At 36.7% G+C, this 24296-nt stretch overlaps 1 protein-coding gene across 1 annotated transcript; it reads right to left on the reverse strand.

The window, feature by feature from the left end:
• Positions 1-1104: 1104 nt before the first annotated feature.
• On the reverse strand, positions 1105-23740 carry LOC142234889 (uncharacterized). Its single transcript, XM_075306095.1, has 4 exons — positions 23497-23740; positions 23193-23434; positions 23019-23129; positions 1105-1316 (listed from the first exon to the last, which is right to left on the reverse strand). The coding sequence occupies exons 1-4, from the start codon at positions 23626-23628 to the stop codon at positions 1169-1171; spliced, it is 633 nt and encodes a 210-aa protein (XP_075162210.1). The 5' UTR covers positions 23629-23740; the 3' UTR covers positions 1105-1168.
• Positions 23741-24296: the final 556 nt, after the last annotated feature.

A 24296-nucleotide genomic window follows, 5' to 3' on the forward strand; every position in this document is an offset into this window, starting at 1 on the left:
TATTATATTTAAATAAAATTATGAGCATAACATCTGAATAACAAAAACAGAATTCAATGATATATATTCAAAAGCAAAGATTGAAAGTTAAAAGCAAAGTAACTTAAGAAGTAAAATATTATAAAAATATTACCCAGCTCTGGTAGTAAAGGGTGATTTGTTAAGAGCTTGATAACTTTTTTTTAAAAAAAAAACGCATAAAATTTGCAAAATCTCATCGGTTCTTTATTTGAAACGTTAGATTGGTCCATGACATTTACTTTTTGAAGATAATTTCATTTAAATGTTGACCGCGGCTGCGTCTTAGGTGGTCCATTCGGAAAGTCCAATTTTGGGCAACTTTTTCGAGCATTTCGGCCGGAATAGCCCGAATTTCTTCGGAAATGTTGTCTTCCAAAGCTGGAATAGTTGCTGGCTTATTTCTGTAGACTTTAGACTTGACGTAGCCCCACAAAAAATAGTCTAAAGGCGTCAAATCGCATGATCTTGGTGGCCAACTTACCGGTCCATTTCTTGAGATGAATTGTTCTCCGAAGTTTTCCCTCAAAATGGCCATAGAATCGCGAGCTGTGTGGCATGTAGCGCCATCTTGTTGAAACCACATGTCAACCAAGTTCAGTTCTTCCATTTTTGGCAACAAAAAGTTTGTTAGCATCGAACGATAGCGATCGCCATTCACCGTAACGTTGCGTCCAACAGCATCTTTGAAAAAATACGGTCCAATGATTCCACCAGCGTACAAACCACACCAAACAGTGCATTTTTCGGGATGCATGGGCAGTTCTTGAACGGCTTCTGGTTGCTCTTCACTCCAAATGCGGCAATTTTGCTTATTTACGTAGCCATTCAACCAGAAATGAGCCTCATCGCTGAACAAAATTTGTCGATAAAAAAGCGGATTTTCTGCCAACTTATCTAGGGCCCATTCACTGAAAATTCGACGTTGTGGCTCGTTAGTAAGTCTATTCATGATGAAATGTCAAAGCATACTGAGCATCTTTCTCTTTGACACCATGTCTGAAATCCCACGTGATCTGTCAAATACTAATGCATGAAAATCCTAACCTCAAAAGAATCACCCTTTATATTACATCTCCTCAAACATTACCCTTTTTTAAAATATCATAACCATTTTATTGAAGCTTGTAGCGATGCCATCGATACTCCATTAAGTTACTTTAATTATTTTCGATATGACATTAAGTATTGAAAAATTACAATCAAATATATTACAGTCACCATGGGAAGTACCCAGTTTTTCGGCAACCTTGAAATTTTGACTTAGTTCATTGTCCAAATCCTGCGATGTAGATGGGCTGAAAATATAGAACAGTGTGAAATTTAAACAAAAATACGAGTAAGAAAAAGCCTCTAATGCCCCATTTTTCGCCAGCTGATTAAATATTCGACGCATAAGCAAGAAACAAGTATATACAGAAGTAAGTTCGGCCGGGCCGAATCTTAAATACTCACCACCATCAGAGATGGTCTGTATAAAACTATTAAGGTTTGCGACTGTCGTAAAGTTGTAAAAGCCGTAAACGTCACATACACGTCGTAAATGTAGAAAAAGTAGCAAACGTCGCAAAATCCAAATACTTCAGACCCTTCAGATAGGCAGCGAATGATAATCCAAGATGATGATACGTGCGAAGAAGTTTCAATTCTCAGGAATGTTTGTAAAATTATTAACGGGCTTAAAAAACTTATATAGTTATGTTACTTCAATTGGAAACTCGAAGCCAAAATTACTATAAACTACTCGGTGGTGCAGTAAACGTGACGGTCGGTACTCGCTCATGGTTAACCTTTCACAAATTACTGCTGTTAAGAGAGAATTTTATATCACTTTTTTTATACCCTAAACCACATAGTGGTCAGGGTATAATAAGTTTGATCGGCCAAAAAATGTGCCTACCAGAAATATTGATTTTAGACCCCATAAAATATATACCGATCGACTCAGAATCACCTCCTGAGTCGATCTAGCGCTTGGTGTCCGTCCGTCTGTCCATGTATTTGCTGTTCACAGGATTCCGGTCGCAATTATTAACCGATTTTGATGAAATTTGGTACAGGGAGTTTTTTAGGCACAAGGACGAACGCTATTGAATTTGGAAGAAATCGGATGAAATTTAGATAGAGCTCCCATATATATGTATCGCCCGATTTCGACAAATGGGGTCACGTTGCGCTTTTTTTCAAACGGATCGTCACCAAATTTGGCAAAAGGTAATCTTTTTCAACGCCCTTCAAGTCTGCAAAATTTCATCCAAATCGGTTCAGATTTAGATATAGCTCCCATATATATGTATCGCCCGATTTTCTCAAATTTGGCCACAAAACCTTTATTTATCAACCGATCTTACTCAAAGTTGGCTAAATGTAATCTTCTATAGCACTAACTATATGTGCAAAAAATCATCGAAATCGGTTCAGATTTAGCTATAGCTCCCATATATATGTACCGCCCGATTTTTCTAAATTTGGCCATAAAACCCTTATTTATCAACCGATCTTACCCAAATTTGGCTAAATGTAGTCTTCTATAGCACCAACTATATGTGCAAAAAATCATCGAAATCGGTTCCGATTTAGATATAGCTCCCATATATATGTATAGCCCGATTTTCCCAAATTTGGCCATAGAACCCTTATTTATTAACCGATCTTACTACAAGTTGGCTAGATCCAGTCCTCTATAGTACTAACTATATGTGCAAAATTTCATCGAAATCGGTTCAGATGTAGATATAGCTCCCATATATGTATCACCCGATTTTGAAAATTCTCCCCTAATAACCTTATGTTTGACCATACAGGCCTCATTTCTTAACTGATCTTACTCAAATCTTGCACAAGGTAACCTTTTGTGATATTAATCAAACCCGCAAAATATATATGCATCGCTCGATTTTCCCAAATTTGGTCATAGTACTCTTATTTATTAACCAATGTTACACAAATTTCAAATTTTGATGTACTAGCCGATCGTACTTATACGTACTTGTAGCTCTTACATAAGAATATTGCTCGATTTTTACAAATTTGTATTTATTACCCACACTAATTTAACGATTTTCTCTTTTTTAATAATGGGCTCAATATTAGTGGCATACTAGCTCCGTAGGCGCAATATCAACACAGCCAGTGTTGCTATAAGTAGGGGAAATTCCCTATAAGTAGGGTTTTTCTAATATTTAGCGTCTTGTAGGGACGTAGGGCCACAAGGTAGGACATTTTCACTCAACACAATTTGTAAGAATTTTTACATTTTGTTGGCTCTAGAGGAGGAAATTAGAAGCCGGCAAGGCTTGATCTTTAACAATGTGTGGTAAACTTTATTCCTGTAGAAAATTTTGTCAACATTTTATTTCTATAGAACATTTTGTCAAAATTGTATTTCTATAGAAATTTTTTCAAAATATTATTTCTATAAAAAATTTTCTCAAAATTTTATTTCTGTGGAATTTTTTCTCAAAATTTTATTTCTATAGAATTTATTGTCAAAATTTTATTTCTATAGAAAAATTTCTCACAAAAATTTGTTTATAGAAACTTTTTCCAAAATGTTATTTTTAAAGAGATTTAACAAAAAAGATTACTAATTTGGGTAGAATTCTACCAACTGTGGCAACCGTGGTGGTAATACAAATTTATATTCTAAGTTATATACGTTGCATATTCATGTTTTAACATAATAAAGTACTTAGAACTTTTTTTTTGTCCTTGTAGGTTAACCGAACATTTTCCCTGGCAACATTGACTATGACCAATAGTCAGATTGATACAAAGCACCCATAGACACAAAGCACCCATAGGCACCCCTTAATTTTTATACCCTCCACCATAGGATGGGGGTATATTAACTTTGTCATTCCGTTTGTAACACATCGAAATATTGCTCTAAGACCCCATAAAGTATATATATTCTGGGTCGTGGTGAAATTCTGAGTCGATCTAAGCATGTCCGTCCGTCCGTCCGTCTGTCCGTCTGTCCGTCTGTCCGTCTGTCCGGCTGTCCGTCCGTCTGTGGAAATCACGCTAACTTCCGAACGAAACAAGCTATCGACTTGATACTTGGCACAAGTAGTTGTTATTGATGTAGGTCGGATGGTATTGAAAATGGGCCATATCGGACCACGTTTACGTGTAGCCCCCATATAAACCGATCCCCAAATTTGGTTTGGGGAGCCTCCCGGAGCAGCAAAATTCGTCCGATCCGGTTGAAATTTGGTACGTGGTCTTAGTATACGGTATCTAACAACCATACAAAAATTGGTCCATATCGGTCCATAATTATATATAGCCCCCATATAAACCGATCCCCAGATTTGACCTCCGGAGCCTCTTGGAGGGGCAAAATTCATCCGATCCGATTGAAATTTGGTACCTGATGTTAGTATATGGTCTCTAACAACCATGCAAAAATTGGTCCATATCGGTCCATAATTATATATAGCCCCCATATAAACCGATCCCCAGATTTGACCTCCGGAGACTTTTGGAGGGGCAAAATTCATCCGATCCGGTTGAAATTTGGTACCTGATGTTAGTATACGCCCTCTAACAACCATGCAAAAATTGGTCCATATCGGTCCATAATTATATATAGCTCCCATATAAACCGATCCCCAGATTTGACCACCGGAGCCTCTTGGAGGAGCAAAATTCATCCGATCCGGTTGAAATTTAGTACGTGGTCTTAGTATACGGTTTTTAACAACCATGCAAGAATTGGTCCATATCGGTCCATAATTATATATAGCCCCCATATAAACCGATCCCCAGATTTGACCTCCGGAGCCTCTTGGAGGGGCAAAATTCATCCGATCCGGTTGAAATTTGGTACCTGATGTTAGTTTACGGCCTCTAATAACCATGCAAAAATTGGTCCATATCGGTCCATAATTATATATAGCCCCCATATAAACCGATCCCCAGATTTGACCTCCGGAGCCTCTTGGAAGAGCAAAATTCATCCGATCCAGTTGAAATTTGGTACATGGTGTTAGTATATGGTCTCTAACAACCATGCAAAAATTGGTCCATATCGGTCCATAATTATATATAGTTCCCATATAAACCGTCCCCAGATTTGACGTCCGGAACCTCTTGGAGGAGCAAACGTCATCCGATACGGTTGAAATTTGGTACATTTTCTCAATATATGGCCTCTAACAGCCATGTAAAAATTGGTCCATATCGGTCTTTAGTTATATATAGCCGATGACTTATTACACAAAAATTGGTCCATATCGCCAAAAATAATCTACCAAAACTTTATTTCCATAGAAAATTTTGTCAAATTTTATTACTATAGAAAGTTTTGTCAAAATTTCATTTCTATAGAAAGTTTTGTCAAAAGTTTATTTATATACAAATGTTTGTCAAAATTTTATTTCCATAGAAAATTTTGTCAAAATTTTATTTCTATAGAAAATTTTGTAATCTACCAAAACTTTATTTCCATAGAAAATTTTGTCAAATTTTATTACTATAGAAAGTTTTGTTAAAATTTCATTTCTATAGAAAGTTTTGTCAAAAGTTTATTTCTATAGAAATGTTTGTCAAAATTTTATTTCTATAGAAAATTTTGTAAAAAATTTATTTCTGTAGAAAATTTTGTCAACATTTTATTTCTATACAAAATTTTGTCAAAATTTCATTTCTATACAAAATTTTGTCAACATTTTATTTCTATAGAAATTTTTGTCAAAATTGTATTGCTATAGAAAATTTTGTCAACATTTTACTTCCATAGAAAATTTTGTCAACATTTTATTTCTATAGAAAATTTTGTCAAGTTTTTATTTCTATAGAAAATTTTGTCAAATTTTTATTTCTATAGAAAATTTTGTCAAAATTTTATTTCTATAGAAAATTTTGTCAAGGTTTCATTTCTATAGAAAATTTTGTCAAAATTTTATTTCTATAGAAAATTTTGTCAAACTAGATTATATACGTATTTAATCGGCCTTTTTTTGTTTAATATATACCCCGTATGGGCTAACTTACAATTTAGAAGACAGTGTTAAAAAGTTTTACGATACCTTGCCATCGGCAAGTGTTATCGCAACCCAAGTAATTCGATTGTGGATGACAGCCTTTAGTAGAAGTTCCTACGCAATCCATGGTGGAGGGTACATAAGATTCGGCCTGGCCGAACTTACGGCCGTATTTACTTGTCTTAAATATGCAACTGCGGTTTATCTCCCAGACCTATATGTTACCCCACAAATGCTTATGATTACTAATTCTGTAATGGTGGTTTAGGGAATGATATAGTCGGCCCCGCCCGACTTTCTACTTTACTTACTTGTTTCTGAATAAATACAATATAAAGCATTTTTTGCATACCTTTTATCGGGGAGCTTAACTAAATTATATTAAAAAATATTCACAATTTCTTTAATTTCAAATTAGGTTTTGCGACATACGTATTATACCGTCGTAAACGAATGTCGCAAAAGTCACTGTTTGCGACAGGCCAAACCTGACCACCATGAATCAACTATTATAGTTGCCTTTGAAATTTCAGGGGGTTTTGATTACAGATATTATCCAAAGCAGAGCAGTTCAATTAGTACAATTCCCGAAGATAAATTTAAAGATTTTACCTATGAAGACTATATCAGATTCTGGATTTATAAGAACCATTTTTGTTTGAGTTTTAGAGGAATCATTAACATCTCTTGTACGTGTACAATAAAATTATGAAATAACGCCTTGATTTGATATCTAAAATTTGCAGATTTTCATAACCATTTTTTAAATGACTATGAGAAGTAAAATCTGTAAATTTTACGTTCAGTTTCAAGCAATTTTCATGATCAGTGCACCTTCTATACCCTCAAAAAGTGAAATCGGTCTACCAAATGGACCGATAAAAACTAAATCCGATACACGTGTTTGTGAGTCTAAAATACTAGTATATTTACAATTTCAAGCAAATCGGATCAAAACTACGGTTTCTAGAAATCCAAGCAGTTAAATCGGGAGATCGGTTTTAGGGGGGGCTATACTAAGGCATGAGCCGATACTCACCGTTTTCGGGATAGCTCTCTATGGTCCTAAAATACTTCTAAATTTCAGGTAAATTGGACAACAACTAGGTTTCTACAAGATTGGAAGATCGGTCTACATGCACGGATGAAAAAGATTGTTTTTCATATGTTTGGCTATAAACATTATATGTTTGGAAAACAAATTTTTAAACACAATATTTTTGAGTGCAAGCATATAATGTTCATAAACTAGCATAACATGTTTGGGACATATATGTTAATATGTTAGAACATATTATGTTTGGTACATAAAATATTTTTAAATATAATATGCTTGGATGCAAACATATATTAATTTAGAAATAGCCTATAAACATATATGTGTTTAGTAGCTTGGAGCGCTATTTAACGGGGAGCGATATTGAATTAAGTTGGTGGTTGTTGCTTGTTATTACAAAATTAACATTTTATTTTTCCTTGGGCAATTGATCAGCTACTTCTTTGATCCTTACAAACTGCGTGGTCCGCTGTTCGAATCCCCGTTCGGCAAAAGGTAAAATTAAAATAAAAAAAAAAATCATACAATTGAATAATTTCTTCTACAATGTTTGTATTACGAAAAAGGTGCTAAGAACTAAAAAATCTCGTGGAAGTGAGAAAGATGTGGGGGAATATACAATTGGGCAGAAACAAAATTTTGAGCATTCAGGTCGAAAACCTATGTTGTTAGCACCTATATTACCTATTTATTTTCATAATTCATTATGATTGTAAATATATAAATAAATAAATAAAATTTTGAGCACAATATTGTTTGGGAGAATTTTTTTTAAGCATATAATATTTTTGGGTGCAAAATGCTTCCAAACATATTATATGTTCACATAATAACATATTGTTTTTTGGAAGACAACATTATTGAATTTGGATGCAAAAATACAAAATGTTTGGAACTTAGACTACCCAAACATATATTGTTTAGACCAATATGCTTTCAAACATATTATATATTGGAAGAGATCAAACATATAAATGTTTGGGCAATACCCAAAAATGTATATGCTTGAAGCAAAATATGTTTGGGAGTATATGTTACAGAAGCGATTTTTTGTGAGCGTGTGGGGACTATACTAAAACATTAACCGATACTCACCATTTTTGGCGCACCTCTTTATGGTCCTACAATCATAAGCGTAGGAAGGCTCTGGGGAGGGGGCTTAGACCCCCCCAGAAAAAATTTAGCCCCCCCAGAAATTGAAAACCTATTTACGATTTTACATTTTTATAAAAATTAAACAAGTATATACAACCGCACAAAGTTCCGCTAAAGACTTTCATGCACAATCGAATAACTTGGGTTGTGGTAGCAGTTGCCGATGGCAATGTTTGAAGTCTGATATTTATGAAATAGAGCTGTGATTGAACTTATGGTTTAGTTGAGTAACTAACAGCCTGTTTCTTTTAATATGTCGAACGAGTTCAATCAATCGACTGAAATGCATAGAAACAGCTGTTTTTTGGTTATAAATTCAGCTGTTTGTTTCCATTTTAGTCGATCGACAGAGCTCACTCGACATACAGAAACAGGATGTAAAGCTCCTTTATTATATTGTTTAGTCTGGTTTAGTCATCTTAATTAAAAACCAGTAAGGAAAGTCTAAAGTCGGGCGGGGCCGACTATATTATACCCTGCACCACTTTGTAGATCTAAATTTTCGATACAATATCACATCCGTCAAATGTGTTGGGGCTATATATAAAGGTTTGTCCCAAATACATACATTTAAATATCACTCGATCTGGACAGAATTTGATAGACTTCTACAAAATCTATAGACTCACAAATTAAGTCGGCTAATGCACTAGGGTGGAACATAATGTTAGTAAAAAAATATGGGAAACATTTAAATCTGGAGCAATTTTAAGAAAACTTCGCAAAAGTTTATTTATGATTTATCGCTCGATATATATGCATTAGAAGTTTTGGAAAATTAGAGTCATTTTTACAACTTTTCGACTAAGCAGTGGCGATTTTACAAGGAAAATGTTGGTATTTTGACCATTTTTGTCGAAATCAGAAAAACATATATATGGGAGCTATATCTAAATCTGAACCGATTTCAACCAAATTTGGCACGCATAGCAACAATGCTAATTCTACTCCCTGTGTAAAATTTCAACTAAATCGGAGTTAAAAATTGGCCTCTACGGTCATATGAGTGTAAATCGGGCGAAAGCTATATATGAGAGATATATCTAAATCTGAACCGATTTCAACCAAATTTGGCACGCATAGCTACAATGCTAATTATACTCCCTGTACAAAATTTCAACTAAATCGGAGTTAAAAATTGGCCTCTGTGGTCATTTGAGTGTAAATCGGGCGAAAGCTATATATGGGAGCTATATCTAAATCTGAACCGATTTCAACCAAATTTGACACGCATAGCTACAATGCTAATTCTACTCCCTGTGCAAAATTTCAACTAAATCGGGGCAAAAAATTGGCCTCTGTGGGCAAATGAGTGTAAATCGGGCGAAAGCTATATATGGGAGCTATATCTAAATCTGAACCGATTTGGCTGATATTTTGCAAGTTTTTTGAGACTCATAAAATATTCGGATGTACGGAATTTGAGGAAGATCGGTTGATATACACGCCAATTATGACCAGATCGGTGAAAAATATATATGACAGCTATATCTAAATCTGAACCGATTTTTTCCAAAATCAATAGGGATCGTCTTTGAGCCGAAACAGGACCCTATACCAAAGTTTAGGACAATCGGACTAAAACTGCGAGCTGTACTTTGCACACAAAAATACATCAACAGACAGACAGACAGACGGACATCGCTAAATCGACTCAGAATTTAATTCTAAGACGATCGGTATACTAAACGATGGGTCTCAGACTTTTCCTTCTTGGCGTTACATACAAATGCACAAACTTATAATACCCTGTACCACAGTAGTGGTGAAGCGTATAAATATGGGAAACATTTAAATCTGGAGCAATTTTAAGAAAACTTCTCAAAAGTTTATTTATGATTTATCGCTCGATATATATGCATTAGAAGTTTTGGAAAATTAGAGTCATTTTTACAACTTTTCGACTAAGCAGTGGCGATTTTACAAGGAAAATTTTGGTATTTTGACCATTTTTGTCGAAATCAGAAAAACATATATATGGGAGATATATCTAAATCTGAACCGATTTCAACCAAATTTGGCACGCATAGCAACAATGCTAATTCTACTCCCTGTGTAAAATTTCAACTAAATCGGAGTTAAAAATTGGCCTCTACGGTCATATGAGTGTAAATCGGGCGAAAGCTATATATGAGAGATATATCTAAATCTGAACCGATTTCAACCAAATTTGGCACGCATAGCTACAATGCTAATTCTACTCCCTGTGTAAAATTTCAACTAAATCGGAGTTATGAGTGTAAATCGGGCGAAAGCTATATCCCTTTCCGACCGTGTACGCACAATTGTGCGGGTAACTTTAAGTCTCTATAATTTCTTTAATATATGACGTACTGCGATAAGAGCGGCAAAAAAATAATTGTGTATGCTCTCTCTTTGTCTAAGAATGTGAAGAACCGTTATAAATATTTGCTTTTCATATTAATTTTGTAGTTTCAGCAACGTACTTTGCGCATTTGTAAAAATGAGTGGAAGATGTAAGTTTGCAAATATATTAAAATTTTTTAAATTGTGGAATATTTCATCAAATAAGTGTTTTCAATAAGAAAACATTTTAAATATTGTATGCAAACAGTAACTTCGTGATTATTTTGTGTTTTTTGATATTTTTACGTCCGGACTTTTACCGGAATTTACCGGACTGCAACAATTGTACGTATCCTGAAAAAACAGGATACAGGATCAAACTGAACAAACTTAATAATTTAAATTGTTCTATGTACACATAAATAACAGAATTCAAAAATTTAGGAAAATCTATCACGTGGATCGGCTATAGGTCGGAAAGGGATATATGAGAGATATATCTAAATCTGAACCGATTTCAACCAAATTTGGCACGCATAGCTACAATGCTAATTCTACTCCCTGTGTAAAATTTCAACTAAATCGGAGTTAAAAATTGGCCTCTACGGTCATATGAGTGTAAATCGGGCGAAAGCTATATATGAGAGATATATCTAAATCTGAACCGATTTCAACCAAATTTGGCACGCATAGCTACAATGCTAATTATACTCCCTGTACAAAATTTCAACTAAATCGGAGTTAAAAATTGGCCTCTGTGGTCATTTGAGTGTAAATCGGGCGAAAGCTATATATGGGAGCTATATCTAAATCTGAACCGATTTCAACCAAATTTGACACGCATAGCTACAATGCTAATTCTACTCCCTGTGCAAAATTTCAACTAAATCGGGGCAAAAAATTGGCCTCTGTGGGCAAATGAGTGTAAATCGGGCGAAAGCTATATATGGGAGCTATATCTAAATCTGAACCGATTTGGCTGATATTTTGCAAGTTTTTTGAGACTCATAAAATATTCGGATGTACGGAATTTGAGGAAGATCGGTTTATATACACGCCAATTATGACCAGATCGGTGAAAAATATATATGACAGCTATATCTAAATCTGAACCGATTTTTTCCAAAATCAATAGGGATCGTCTTTGAGCCGAAACAGGACCCTATACCAAATTTTAGGACAATCGGACTAAAACTGCGAGCTGTACTTTGCACACAAAAATACATCAACAGACAGACAGACAGACAGACAGACAGACAGACAGACGGACATCGCTAAATCGACTCAGAATTTAATTCTAAGACGATCGGTATACTAAACGATGGGTCTCAGACTTTTCCTTCTTGGCGTTACATACAAATGCACAAACTTATAATACCCTGTACCACAGTAGTGGTGAAGGGTATAAATATGGGAAACATTTAAATCTGGAGCAATTTTAAGAAAACTTCGCAAAAGTTTATTTATGATTTATCGCTCGATATATATGCATTAGAAGTTTTGGAAAATTAGAGTCATTTTTACAACTTTTCGACTAAGCAGTGGCGATTTTACAAGGAAAATGTTGGTATTTTGACCATTTTTGTCGAAATCAGAAAAACATATATATGGGAGCTATATCTAAATCTGAACCGATTTCAACCAAATTTGGCACGCATAGCTACAATGCTAATTATACTCCCTGTACAAAATTTCAACTAAATCGGAGTTAAAAATTGGCCTCTGTGGTCATTTGAGTGTAAATCGGGCGAAAGCTATATATGGGAGCTATATCTAAATCTGAACCGATTTCAACCAAATTTGACACGCATAGCTACAATGCTAATTCTACTCCCTGTGCAAAATTTCAACTAAATCGGAGCAAAAAATTGGCCTCTGTGGGCAAATGAGTGTAAATCGGGCGAAAGCTATATATGGGAGCTATATCTAAATCTGAACCGATTTGGCTGATATTTTGCAAGTTTTTTGAGACTCATAAAATATTCGGATGTGCGGAATTTGAGGAAGATCGGTTGATATACACGCCAATTATGACCAGATCGGTGAAAAATATATATGACAGCTATATCTAAATCTGAACCGATTTTTTCCAAAATCAATAGGGATCGTCTTTGAGCCGAAACAGGACCCTATACCAAATTTTAGGACAATCGGACTAAAACTGCGAGCTGTACTTTGCACACAAAAATACATCAACAGACAGACAGACGGACAGACAGACAGACAGACAGACAGACAGACGGACATCGCTAAATCGACTCAGAATTTAATTCTAAGACGATCGGTATACTAAACGATGGGTCTCAGACTTTTCCTTCTTGGCGTTACATACAAATGCACAAACTTATAATACCCTGTACCACAGTAGTGGTGAAGGGTATAAATAGTAATTGGTATTAAAACTATTCTTTCATAAATTAATATCTTAATAATGCTGCAAAAAAGCGCCGCCAAAAAAAGAAGTGAAAATGTTCTTTTTGGGTCCGGAAGTGGTGCAAAATTGGCGGAGAAGAGATGAATGTAATAGGAACTCGTCATATAATGAATGCCCAACGTTTCAACAGCCGTTGCAATAAATTTGCATCACTTCTTACGGTGTGATCCGAATTCAGAGTTTTGAATGTGAATTACAAAATTGTGTGATATTTTCCCAAATAAATAATTTTTATTTATTCGTTTTTTATTTGATTTTTGGTCGACCTTTTGTTAAAATTATATAAATATTTATAAAGACCTCGAGCTCCAAGAAACATTAATTTATAATAATTTTTATATTTTTGTATGATTTTTAATGCATTCTAACGCTTGTTTGAATATTTTCAAAAATTATCGATTTTTATACCCTTCACCACTACTGTGGTACAGGGTATAATAAGTTTGTGCATTTGTATGTAACGCCAAGAAGGAAAAGTCTGAGACCCATCGTTTAGTATACCGATCGTCTTAGAATTAAATTCTGAGTCTATTTAGCGATGTCCGTCTGTCTGTCTGTCTGTCCGTCTGTCTGTCTGTCTGTTGATGTATTTTTGTGTGCAAAGTACAGCTCGCAGTTTTAGTCCGATTGTCCTAAAATTTGGTATAGGGTCCTGTTTCGGCTCAAAGACGATCCCTATTGATTTCGGAAAAAATCGGTTCAGATTTAGATATAGCTGCCATATATATTTTTCACCGATCTGGTCATAATTGGCGTGTATATCAACCGATCTTCCTCAAATTCCGTACATCCGAATATTTTATGAGTCTCGAAAAACATGCAAAATATCAGCCAAATCGGTTCAGATTTAGATATAGCTCCCATATATAGCTTTCGCCCGATTTACACTCATTTGCCCACAGAGGCCAATTTTTTGCTCCGATTTAGTTGAAATTTTGCACAGGGAGTAGAATTAGCATTATAGCTATGCGTGCCAAATTTGGTTGAAATCGGTTCAGATTTAGATATAGCTCCCATATATAGCTTTCGCCCGATTTAGACTCATATGACCACAGAGGCCAATTTTTGCTCCGATTTAGTTGAAATTTTGCACAGGGAGTAGAATTAGCATTATAGCTATGCGTGCCAAATTTGGTTGAAATCGGTTCAGATTTAGATATATCTCTCATATATAGCTTTCGCCCGATTTACACTCATATGACCGTAGAGGCCAATTTTTAACTCCGATTTAGTTGAAATTTTACACAGGGAGTAGAATTAGCATTGTAGCTATGCGTGCCAAATTTGGTTGAAATCGGTTCAGATTTAGATATATCTCTCATATATAGCTTTCGCCCGATTTACACTCATAACTCCGATTTAGTTGAAATTTTACACAGGGAGTAGAATTAGCATTGTAGCTATGCGTGCCAAATTTGGTTGAAATCGGTTCAGATTTAGATATATCTCTCATATATAGCTTTCGCCCGATTTACACTCATATGACCGTAGAGGCCAATTTTTAACTCCGATTTAGTTGAAATTTTACACAGGGAGTAGAATTAGCATTGTAGCTATGCGTGCCAAATTTGGTTGAAATCGGTTCAGATTTAGATATATCTCCCATATATATGTTTTTCTGATTTCGACAAAAATGGTCAAAATACCAAAATTTTCCTTGTAAAATCGCCACTGCTTAGTCGAAAAGTTGTAAAAATGACTCTAATTTTCCTAAACTTCTAATGCATATATATCGAGCGATAAATCATAAATAAACTTTTGCGAAGTTTTCTTAAAATTGCTCCAGATTTAAATGTTTCCAATATTTTTTTACTAACATTGTGTTCCACCCTAGTGCATTAGCCGACTTAAATTTTGAGTCTATAGATTTTGTAGAAGTCTATCAAATTCTGTCCAGATCGAGTGATATTTAAATGTATGTATTTGTTACAAACCTTTATATATAGCCCCAACACATTTGACGGATGTGATATGGTATCGAAAATTTAGAACTACAAAGTGGTGCAGGGTATAATATAGTCGGCCCCGCCCGACTTTAGACTTTCCTTACTGGTTTGTACTAACATTGTGTTCCACCCTAGTGCATTAGCCGACTTAAATTTTGAGTCTATAGATTTTGTAGAAGTCTATCAAATTCTGTCCAGATCGAGTGATATTTAAATGTATGTATTTGGGACAAACCTTTATATATAGCCCCAACACATTTGACGGATGTGATATGGTATCGAAAATTTAGATCCACAAAGTGGTGCAGGGTATAATATAGTCGGCCCCGCCCGACTTTAGACTTTCCTTACTTGTTTTATTCTGTTTTTATGAAATAAAACAATAATTGAACCTATAAGTTCAGTCTATAAATTTTTAGCTAGGGGGGCTATAGCCCCCCTAGGAAAATTGTCTAGCTACGCTAATGCCTACACTACTTCTAGATTTCCAATTTCAGGCAAATTGGATAAAAACTACGGTTTCTATAAGCCCAAGAAGTAAAATCTTGAGATCGGTCTATATGGGGGCTATACCAAAACATGGACCGACACTCACCATTTTCGGAACACCTCTTTGTAGTCCTAACATACCTCTAGATTTCCAATTTCAGGCAAATTGAATAAAAACTACGGATTCTAAAAGCCCAAGAAGTAAATTCGGGAGATCGGTCTAAACGGGGGCTATACCAAAACATGGACTGATACTCACTATTTTTGACACACCTCTTTATAGTTCTAAAATACCTATAGATTTTCAATTTCAGGCAAATTGGAGAAAAACTAGAAGCCCAAGAAATAAAATCGGGAGATCGGTCTATATGGGGGCTATACCAAAACATGGACCGATATTCACCATTTTTGGCACACCTCTTTATGGTCATAAAATACCTCCAGATTTCCAATTTACTTTATATAGTCGGAAATCAATATTTCGATGTGTTACAAACGGAATGACAAACCTATTATACCCCCGTCACAATTCTATGGTGGTTGGTATAAAAAATTATACGCTAAAATTCAGTATATGCTGTAAAGCCTCTTGAATAGTTTTAAATAAGTTTTCTTTTTATTTTACCCATTTTTGTTGTCCTAAGGTGTGTTTTACTACCGCCTATAGGCGGGATTGGGCATTAGGGGGTTAAATGTTTTGAAAGTATCAAAACATTTAAACGGTGAGTATCGGTCAAAACAGGGACCGATACTCACCGTTTTCAGCACATCTTTTTATGGTCCTAAAATACCTCTAGATTTCCAATTTCAGGCAAATTGGATAAAAACTACGGTTTTTATAAGGCAAAGATCCCAATTCGGGAAGTCGGTTTATATGCGGAATATATCAAAACCTGGACCGATACTGCCCATCTTCGAATAGAATAGACGAATCTGTACCAAATTTCAGGATGTGTTACAAATGGAATGACAAACTTATTATACCCCCATCACCATTCTATGGTGGTGGGTATACAAAATTAAACTTATTTAAAACTTTTGAATAGTTTTAAATAAGTTTTGCGGTGGGTATAAAAATGTCGAATTTGTTTAAAACTAAAATATCGACTTTCCAATTATGGAAAATTTTGAAAGTCGAAAAATCTACTTTCGAATTATAGTAAAGTTTCAAATGTCGAATGTCAAGAGTCGAAATTTGGAATGTCAAATTAAAACAAAAAAACCCAAGAGAAACTATTGGCATTCATGGAAAATCATGGAAAAATATGACATGTCGCACTCAAAGAAAAGTGAACTCTCTATTTCACTAAAGCCAATTTAACATTGGTTTAGTTCATGGAATTATTATATATGGAGAAAGTCTCGTTTACTCTAATAATTTTTTCCGTACGTTAGTTAAATGAACTAAAAAACGGGAAAAATTTATACACAAATGAAGTAAAAAGTTTTACTAAATTCGTTCTTCTCTCCAAATAGTTCATTATTTCTTTAAATTTGTAAATTTTACTACAAAGTCGTCCATCATGAACTTCGTATGTCACTAAAGACATTGCAATTTTTTCTTTGAAACTACAAAATTTTCTTTAACAATTGGAAAAAAATAATTATGTGATGTCAGCGTTTGTAATACTGTTTAGTTAAAATTTTCTAAAATTATTAAAAATTTTCTAAAATTAACTAAATGTTTTCTTCCTGGTAGGTTCACTGTTTTTTCAGTGCGAGTCGGGTTTTTTTTTAATTTTTGAATATCAAATAACGGACTAAAATTTTGAGATGTCGAGTTTTTCATATTATGAAACTTTTTTAAATACCCAACAAGCCAACTTTTCCATATTTTAGAGAAAAGATTCGAAATGTCGACGTTTTCATTCTGATTACAATCGCTAGGTAACATTACTTATTGGAACATGTGTGGAGAAGCCACATACCCCCCCCCCCCCCCTTGGGGGATGGATATTTAATCTGTGTGTTGGCATCACTGTACATTTCACATGCAGAGAGTGAAGCCGACCCATTTTTGTCGGCGGCGGCTAATACTAATTTTTTGCCTCCGGCGGCGGCGGCTTGATGGCTAAGCCGATATAGGTTAGGTTAGGTTAAAGTGGCAGCCCGATTAAGATTCAGGCTCACTTAGACTATTCAGTCCATTGTGATATCACATTAACTAAAAGTACCTATTACATATGGGCACTTCTAGTTTTAACCGCTGAACCTTCTTGATTATTTTTCTTTGTTGAACCAACCAGATTGTTCCAAAAATATTAGCAGACTGCTTAAGTTAACGTTTTCCAGATCCGCCAGTAATCTGAAGCTATATGCTCCTAAAAGTTGCTTGCGCTTTACACAAAATGCAGGACACTCACACAAGAGGTGTTTAATTGATTCTTTTTCCTCCGCATCATGACAGCTCATACAATAGTCATTATGCTTCGCGCCAATAGTTTTTGCAAAATCGCCTATCAGGCAGCGACCCGTTATAGCAGATATCAGGAGTGATATCTGACGTCTCGAGAACATTAGCATATCTAGTGTGCGGTTTAAGTTGAAATGGGGCCATATTTGCTTGGTGTCGTTGCAACCCTTGCAATTCTCCCATCGAACATTTGCCATCATAACAGCCTTCTCACGCAGCATGAGCTTGCAGGTAGCTAGGGGCATACCAACAAATTCTAGTTCCCCTGGAATATGTAAGGTAGTCCCTAGCCTTGCCAACTCATCCGCTTCGCAGTTCCCCGGTATGTTCCTATGGCCAGGCACCCATATTAGGTGAATATTGTACTGCTCAGCCATCTCATTGAGAGATTTGCGGCAGTCGATGGCCGTTTTCGAGTTGAGGAACACAGAGTCCAAGGATTTTATTGCAGGTTGACTGTCTGAGTATATATTAATGCCAATATTTGTTGGAACATTACTTCTCAGCCAATTCGCCACCTCTCTTATTGCTAATATTTCAGCCTGAAAAACACTACAGTGATTAGGTAATCTTTTCGCTATTCGAATTTCCAGATCTTTAGAATATACTCCGAACCCCACTTGTCCATTCAATTTGGAGCCATCAGTGTAGAAATCTATATATCTTTTATTCCCCGGGGTCTGTGTACACCACGCCTCACTGTTGGGAATTAGAGTTTCAAACTTTTTGTCGAAAAGTGGTTTTGCCAGGGTGTAATCCACTACGTTAGGCACATCTGGCATTACTTTGAGGACCGAACTATGACCGTACATTTTTTCCGACCACAGCGATAGCTCGCGCAACCGCACAGCCGTTGTTGCAGCTGACTGTTTGGCCAAAATGTCTAAAGGCAATAGATGTAGCATGACATTAAGGGAGTCTGTTCCTGTCTTACTAAATGCGCCTGAGATACATAAGCTCGCCATACGCTGAACTTTATCTAAACAAGTCGGTTTCTGAAGTGCCGGCCACCAGACTACAACACCATATAGCATTATAGGTCTAACTACTGCAGTGTATAGCCAATGCACAATTTTTGGTTTTAGTCCCCACTTTTTCCCTATTGCCTTTTTGCACGAGTACAAAGCTACCGTGGCTTTTCTCGCCCTCTCTTCAATATTAAGCCTAAAATTCAGCTTCCTGTCCAAAATAACGCCAAGGTATTTTGCACACTCACCAAAGGGAATTTCAGTACCCCCTAAGGAAATGGGCCTAACCGTGGGAGTTTTACGATCTTTGCAGTACATGACTAGTTCTGTCTTTGCTGGATTTACACCAAGACCATTATCTTTCGCCCATTTCTCAGTCATCCGGAGAGCTCTCTGTATAATATCTCTGATTGTGGATGGGAATTTTCCCCTGACTGCTAGCGCCACATCATCTGCGTATGCCACCACTTTTATCCTTTCTTTTTCTAGGGAAACCAGAAGGTTGTTTATAGCAACATTCCAAAGAAGAGGTGATAGAACTCCTCCTTGGGGAGTGCCTCTGTTCACATACTTTTGTATGTTTGCTTGTCCTAGTGTGGCTGAAATACGTCTCTTCATTAGCAGTTCGTCTAACAGCCTGAGTATACATGGATCAACATTCAGAGTTGTCAGTCCATTTAATATCGAGCTCGGATGGACATTATTGAACGCCCCTTCGATGTCTAGAAACGCCACGATTGTGTATTCTTTGACAGATAGTGAGCTTTCAATAAAGCTGACTAGTTCATGTAGTGCGGTCTCAGTAGACCTGCCCTTCGAGTATGCATGCTGTCGTTTCGAGAACAAACTTGAATCGATGCTAGTTCTAAGATAAATATCTATCATCCTCTCCAGAGTCTTAAGTAGGAATGAGGATAAGCTGATTGGTCGGAAATCCTTCGCCCTCGAGTGAGAGGCTTTTCCCGCTTTAGGTATGAAAACGACTTTTGTTTCCCTCCACTTTCTTGGGATATATGATAAGTTGATACATCCTTTATATATCACCGACAACCAGGGGATAATTTTGTCAGTTACAGCTTGTAACTCCGCCGGAGTAATTCCATCAGGTCCAGGGGATTTGAATGGTCCAAAGCTATTTAGCGCCCATCTTATTCTAGTTTCCGATACAATTTCCTCGACAGGAAACGACCGCTGAGCAACTGTGGCACCGCCAGTACATGGTTCAACCGTCTGATTTCCAGGAAAATGTGTGTCCAATAGTACCTCCAGCGTCTCCTCACTGGACGTTGTCCAATTGCCCTCCGATGTTTTAATGAAACCTGGAGCGGAGTTGGTGGATGCTAGAACCTTCCGTAGTCTGGAAGCCTCGGACGTATTCTCAATACTGCTGCAGTAATCATTCCAAGAGTTATGCTGAGCCTTTCTCAATTCTCGCTTGTATCCTCTCAGATTCTTCTTGTAAGCGTCCCAGTCCTCAGGGGCTCTGGTGGACTTTGCCTTGTTAAAGAGCTTCCTGCAGGATTTCCTTATATTACTTAATTCCGTAGACCACCATGGTGGTCGATGTTTCCCCCTTGGCTTTCCTCTAGGGCATGCAGCTTTCAGTGAGATGTTGAAGGCCTTAGTAATCCGCTCCACTGCGTGTTCGATATCTTGCACATTTCTCATATTTGTCTCTGTTATTTCCGGTATCATCATATTGAACGATTCCCTATACCTATTCCAGTCAGCTTTCCTAACATTTGGCGGAAATATGATCTTGGTGATATGAACATCAAATTTGAAACTGATGTAGCGATGATCTGAGAAGCTGTATTCACTTAAAACCTGCCACTCAGATATCATTTCATTCAGTTCTTGCGAGGCCAAGGTGATGTCCAAAACTTCTTGCCTGTTTTTAGTGACAAAGGTTGGGACATCTCCCATGTTGCAAACTACAAGATTAGTACGCAAAATAAACTCTATTAGCGACTCTCCCCTTGCATTAGTATCACTACTTCCCCATATACTATGATGTGCATTCGCATCGCATCCCATAATGAGTTTCGTCTTTGTTTTCAGTGACTCCTCCACTAAGGTCTTAACGGCATATGGAGGCATCTCCCTGTCATGTCCCATGTAGACCGAAGATACCCAATATTTGTATTTGGCTATTTCTAAACTTGCAACGACAGTGTCTGTATTGCACATTGAAGGAAGCAGAAACAAATTGAGCTCGTTTTTAGCAATTATACAGGCTCGATTTACATCATTACCAGTATACTGCAATAGTTTGAACCCCGGAGTACTTAATTCACATATTTTGTTTTTATAAACATATGGTTCTTGAATAAGAACTATATCTATGTCCCCTTTCATCAGGAGAACTTTTAAGGCAGCACATGCAGCCTTACAATGATGAAGATTTATCTGGAGGATCCGTAGGACCATCGAGATTTTCAACAACCGTCACATCAGCCGCTTCAATCGAGTCATCAAGAATGTCCTCTTCAGAGATATCGGTGACTCTCGCAATAACCATAGGTTCAACTTTGGTGAGTTCTGAGGCAGTAGAAGCCTCCTCACGCATACGGTATCTATCCATGTCTTCAAATGTCTTGGTATCCCCCTCGACTTCGCAAGAGGATCCGCTTACTTCTGATTCAGACAGAGGCTTGTCCATTTCTGAATCCTTTAGCTGATTGTTTTTATAAACCTTCATTTGGATATAATGAAAGCCATAACATACACGGCCCTGGGACTTTGCTAGATGTGGCAAAGACTGAGTGTTCAATATAAACACTGCATGCCGTCTTGGCCCATCCACTTCATCCAAACGGCCAACCTTCCAATCAGCTGTTGGAAGATCTGGATTGCATTGTTTCAGTCTATTTAAAATAGATTCAGGGTCAGGAGGGTTTGCAGGTATCCACGCATGTGTTCTTGGTCTAGCCGGTATGTCTTTCTTCTCGACTAACTCTAGAGCAGCTCCTTCCCAAACTTCACCAATTAGTATCAGAGCAGCTTTAAAACATTCTATAGACCTCTGGTCCTCAAATGCGACTAGCTTAAATCTTCCTTGATACCAACCAGCCTCTTGGTGTCGAGGATCTGGGCCGGGAAACTTTTCCAGCACCTGTGAGTAGACGCCAGACAAAGCATTCTCAATTTCCCCCCATTTTTGCTTTGGAACCATACCGTCCAATGCTCCTTTATTTATGATAGCCATCACAAGGCTGTCTTTAGCAACTGAGGCAAACGATCGTTGATCCCTTTTGGAGGATGGCAGCTCATCCGGTGATCGTTCCCTTTTTCCAGCCTCAAGAATTCCTTGAGCCCATTTTAAGGAATCGCTTTGTTTAGCCGACAACGTGCTTGGGTCGACTGATCCTAATTTCTTTAGGATAAACAAAGCATTTCTGCGTTCTTTGAATCTCTTTCGTGAGGGATTACCTCCTTTTGATGCCGTTACCTTGGAAAAGGTCCGACTTGTCAAATTGTCGCCACCTGTCGACCCGTCTACAGGTCGACTAATTGGGCCTAACTCTTGGTCATTGCCCAAATTTATAACTTCAGTCGATACCCGTCCACTGGGCCCTGAAGTTAGCAACCCAGTGGATGTCTTTGAATTTCTCTGCATGGTGGCCTAATATCCCACCACACTTGAAATTCGTAGTAGGTACTTACTACGATGATTTTATCCGCTATTAAAAAACACGTCCGTTCCGTTCGACGGTTGAAATAAAAATAATATAAATTTGTCTTATCGACGGCGGACAATTATCCGTAATAAAATCAATTTGATGTTATCCGAACAGAGAATGAAGCCGACCCATTTTTACCTCCGGCGGCGGCGGCTTGGCGGCTGAGCCGATACAAATTTGTTCACTCGGCGGCGGACGATTATCCATTATAAAATCAATTTAAAGTTAATTGAATGGTAATGAGTTTAGTTGTACAACCTATCTTACAAACAAATTTACTTTTCGTTAAAAATTTCTGAGCTAAATTTTTGCTAAATTATTATAGCAGCTTAAATGATTGGTTGTGTTCAAAATTTTGGAAAAAATACGACAATTATATATAAATTTTTCTGATTTAAATCGATATTTTTGATTAATTGGCGGCTAAATTTGAGTCGAGATGAGTCGACATATTCGGCGGCGGCGGCGTCGACTGGCGAAAAATGATCGGCGGCGACTGAAATCGGCGGTGCGACTCGGCGGCTTCATTCTCTGTTCACATGTCTATCGTATCTTTACCTGAATAATATGTGCATCAATTCACCGAAAACATCATAACGCCTGATGAAAGTTAATGCATTTGCTTCACATATGGCTTTCATTACACACTCCTGTCCCTTGTAACCATAACTGTAAAAGAAAAAAAAAACTCGTTAAAATTCCATGATCCCAATATGTAGCAACTCCAAATACCTGTTCAAGCGTTCGATCATAATATCATAGATATCCCAACGTAATGTGGAACGTTTCACCCGATATTGGTTGGCAAATTGACGATTATTGACATTGGTCAAGGTATTTTTATACTCTGGCAAATAAGGATTTTCTCGGAAATGTGTCTCATTATAGGGTAGCCAATACATAGCTTTCAGCACATAGCCACTTGTCAAAGATTCATATTCCAAATCCACAGGTATACCAATGCCACCAATAAACTGTCAATGTGATGTAACAGTGCTCCAAGTTATTTTAACTACAACTGGCCTTGTGTACTAACCTGATGCCTTGTGGGTGCTCCCTGAGGGAATATGAGAAAACGCTTGTTCCTTATTGACCCAGAAACTACAGCTAAATGGATCAATAACAAAAGAACAACCACAGATTGTTTGCCAATTGGTATTTTGGTCATGTTGAATGGTTTCCAAGAACTGTGTGTTTTCCAATGCAAACAAAAGATTTTAAATGGCCAACAAAAGTCTTATTAACAAGGCTTTGAAAAGTTGTTAATTACATGATCATAAACGATTAGCGATAACTTTTTAACTGCAGCACATTCAATGAATGTGCCACACATAACGCTTTGGGATGAGGGCTTGTGTAAATTTCTTTGGCCAACATAGTCAATAGCAATGAACGTATGAAGTTTCGCAATATATAGATAATAGAGCAGGGATGATAAATAGTATAAAAGAAATCATACTAAATCCCCTTCGCGAAGGTAATTTTCAAAAGGTACTTTATCTACGCTCATTTTTGCAAAGCAATGCCTATTTTCACTGTTAAGATTAAGAAGTCATGGTCTTTTGGTTAGCATGGCCTACACACAAAGAAAATTTCATTAAAAGTCAGCCAACGACATTTTCATTAATATAATGAAAATATTCGTTAATAGTACTAAACGTTACATTGATTGACAGAAAATTCGTTATATTAACGAAAAAATTCGTTGTATTAACGAATTTGTTTCATTGTCTGACTTTCAACGACACATTTCGTTAATATAACGAAACTTTTTCTATTAGTGTACTGTAACCATGGTGATGGGTTCGAGTCCAGCCTTATTACGATTACGTGCCA

The sequence above is a fragment of the Haematobia irritans genome, chromosome 4 (genome assembly GCF_050003625.1).
Source record: "Haematobia irritans isolate KBUSLIRL chromosome 4, ASM5000362v1, whole genome shotgun sequence".
In the NCBI taxonomy this organism is placed as follows: Eukaryota; Metazoa; Arthropoda; class Insecta; order Diptera; family Muscidae; genus Haematobia; species Haematobia irritans.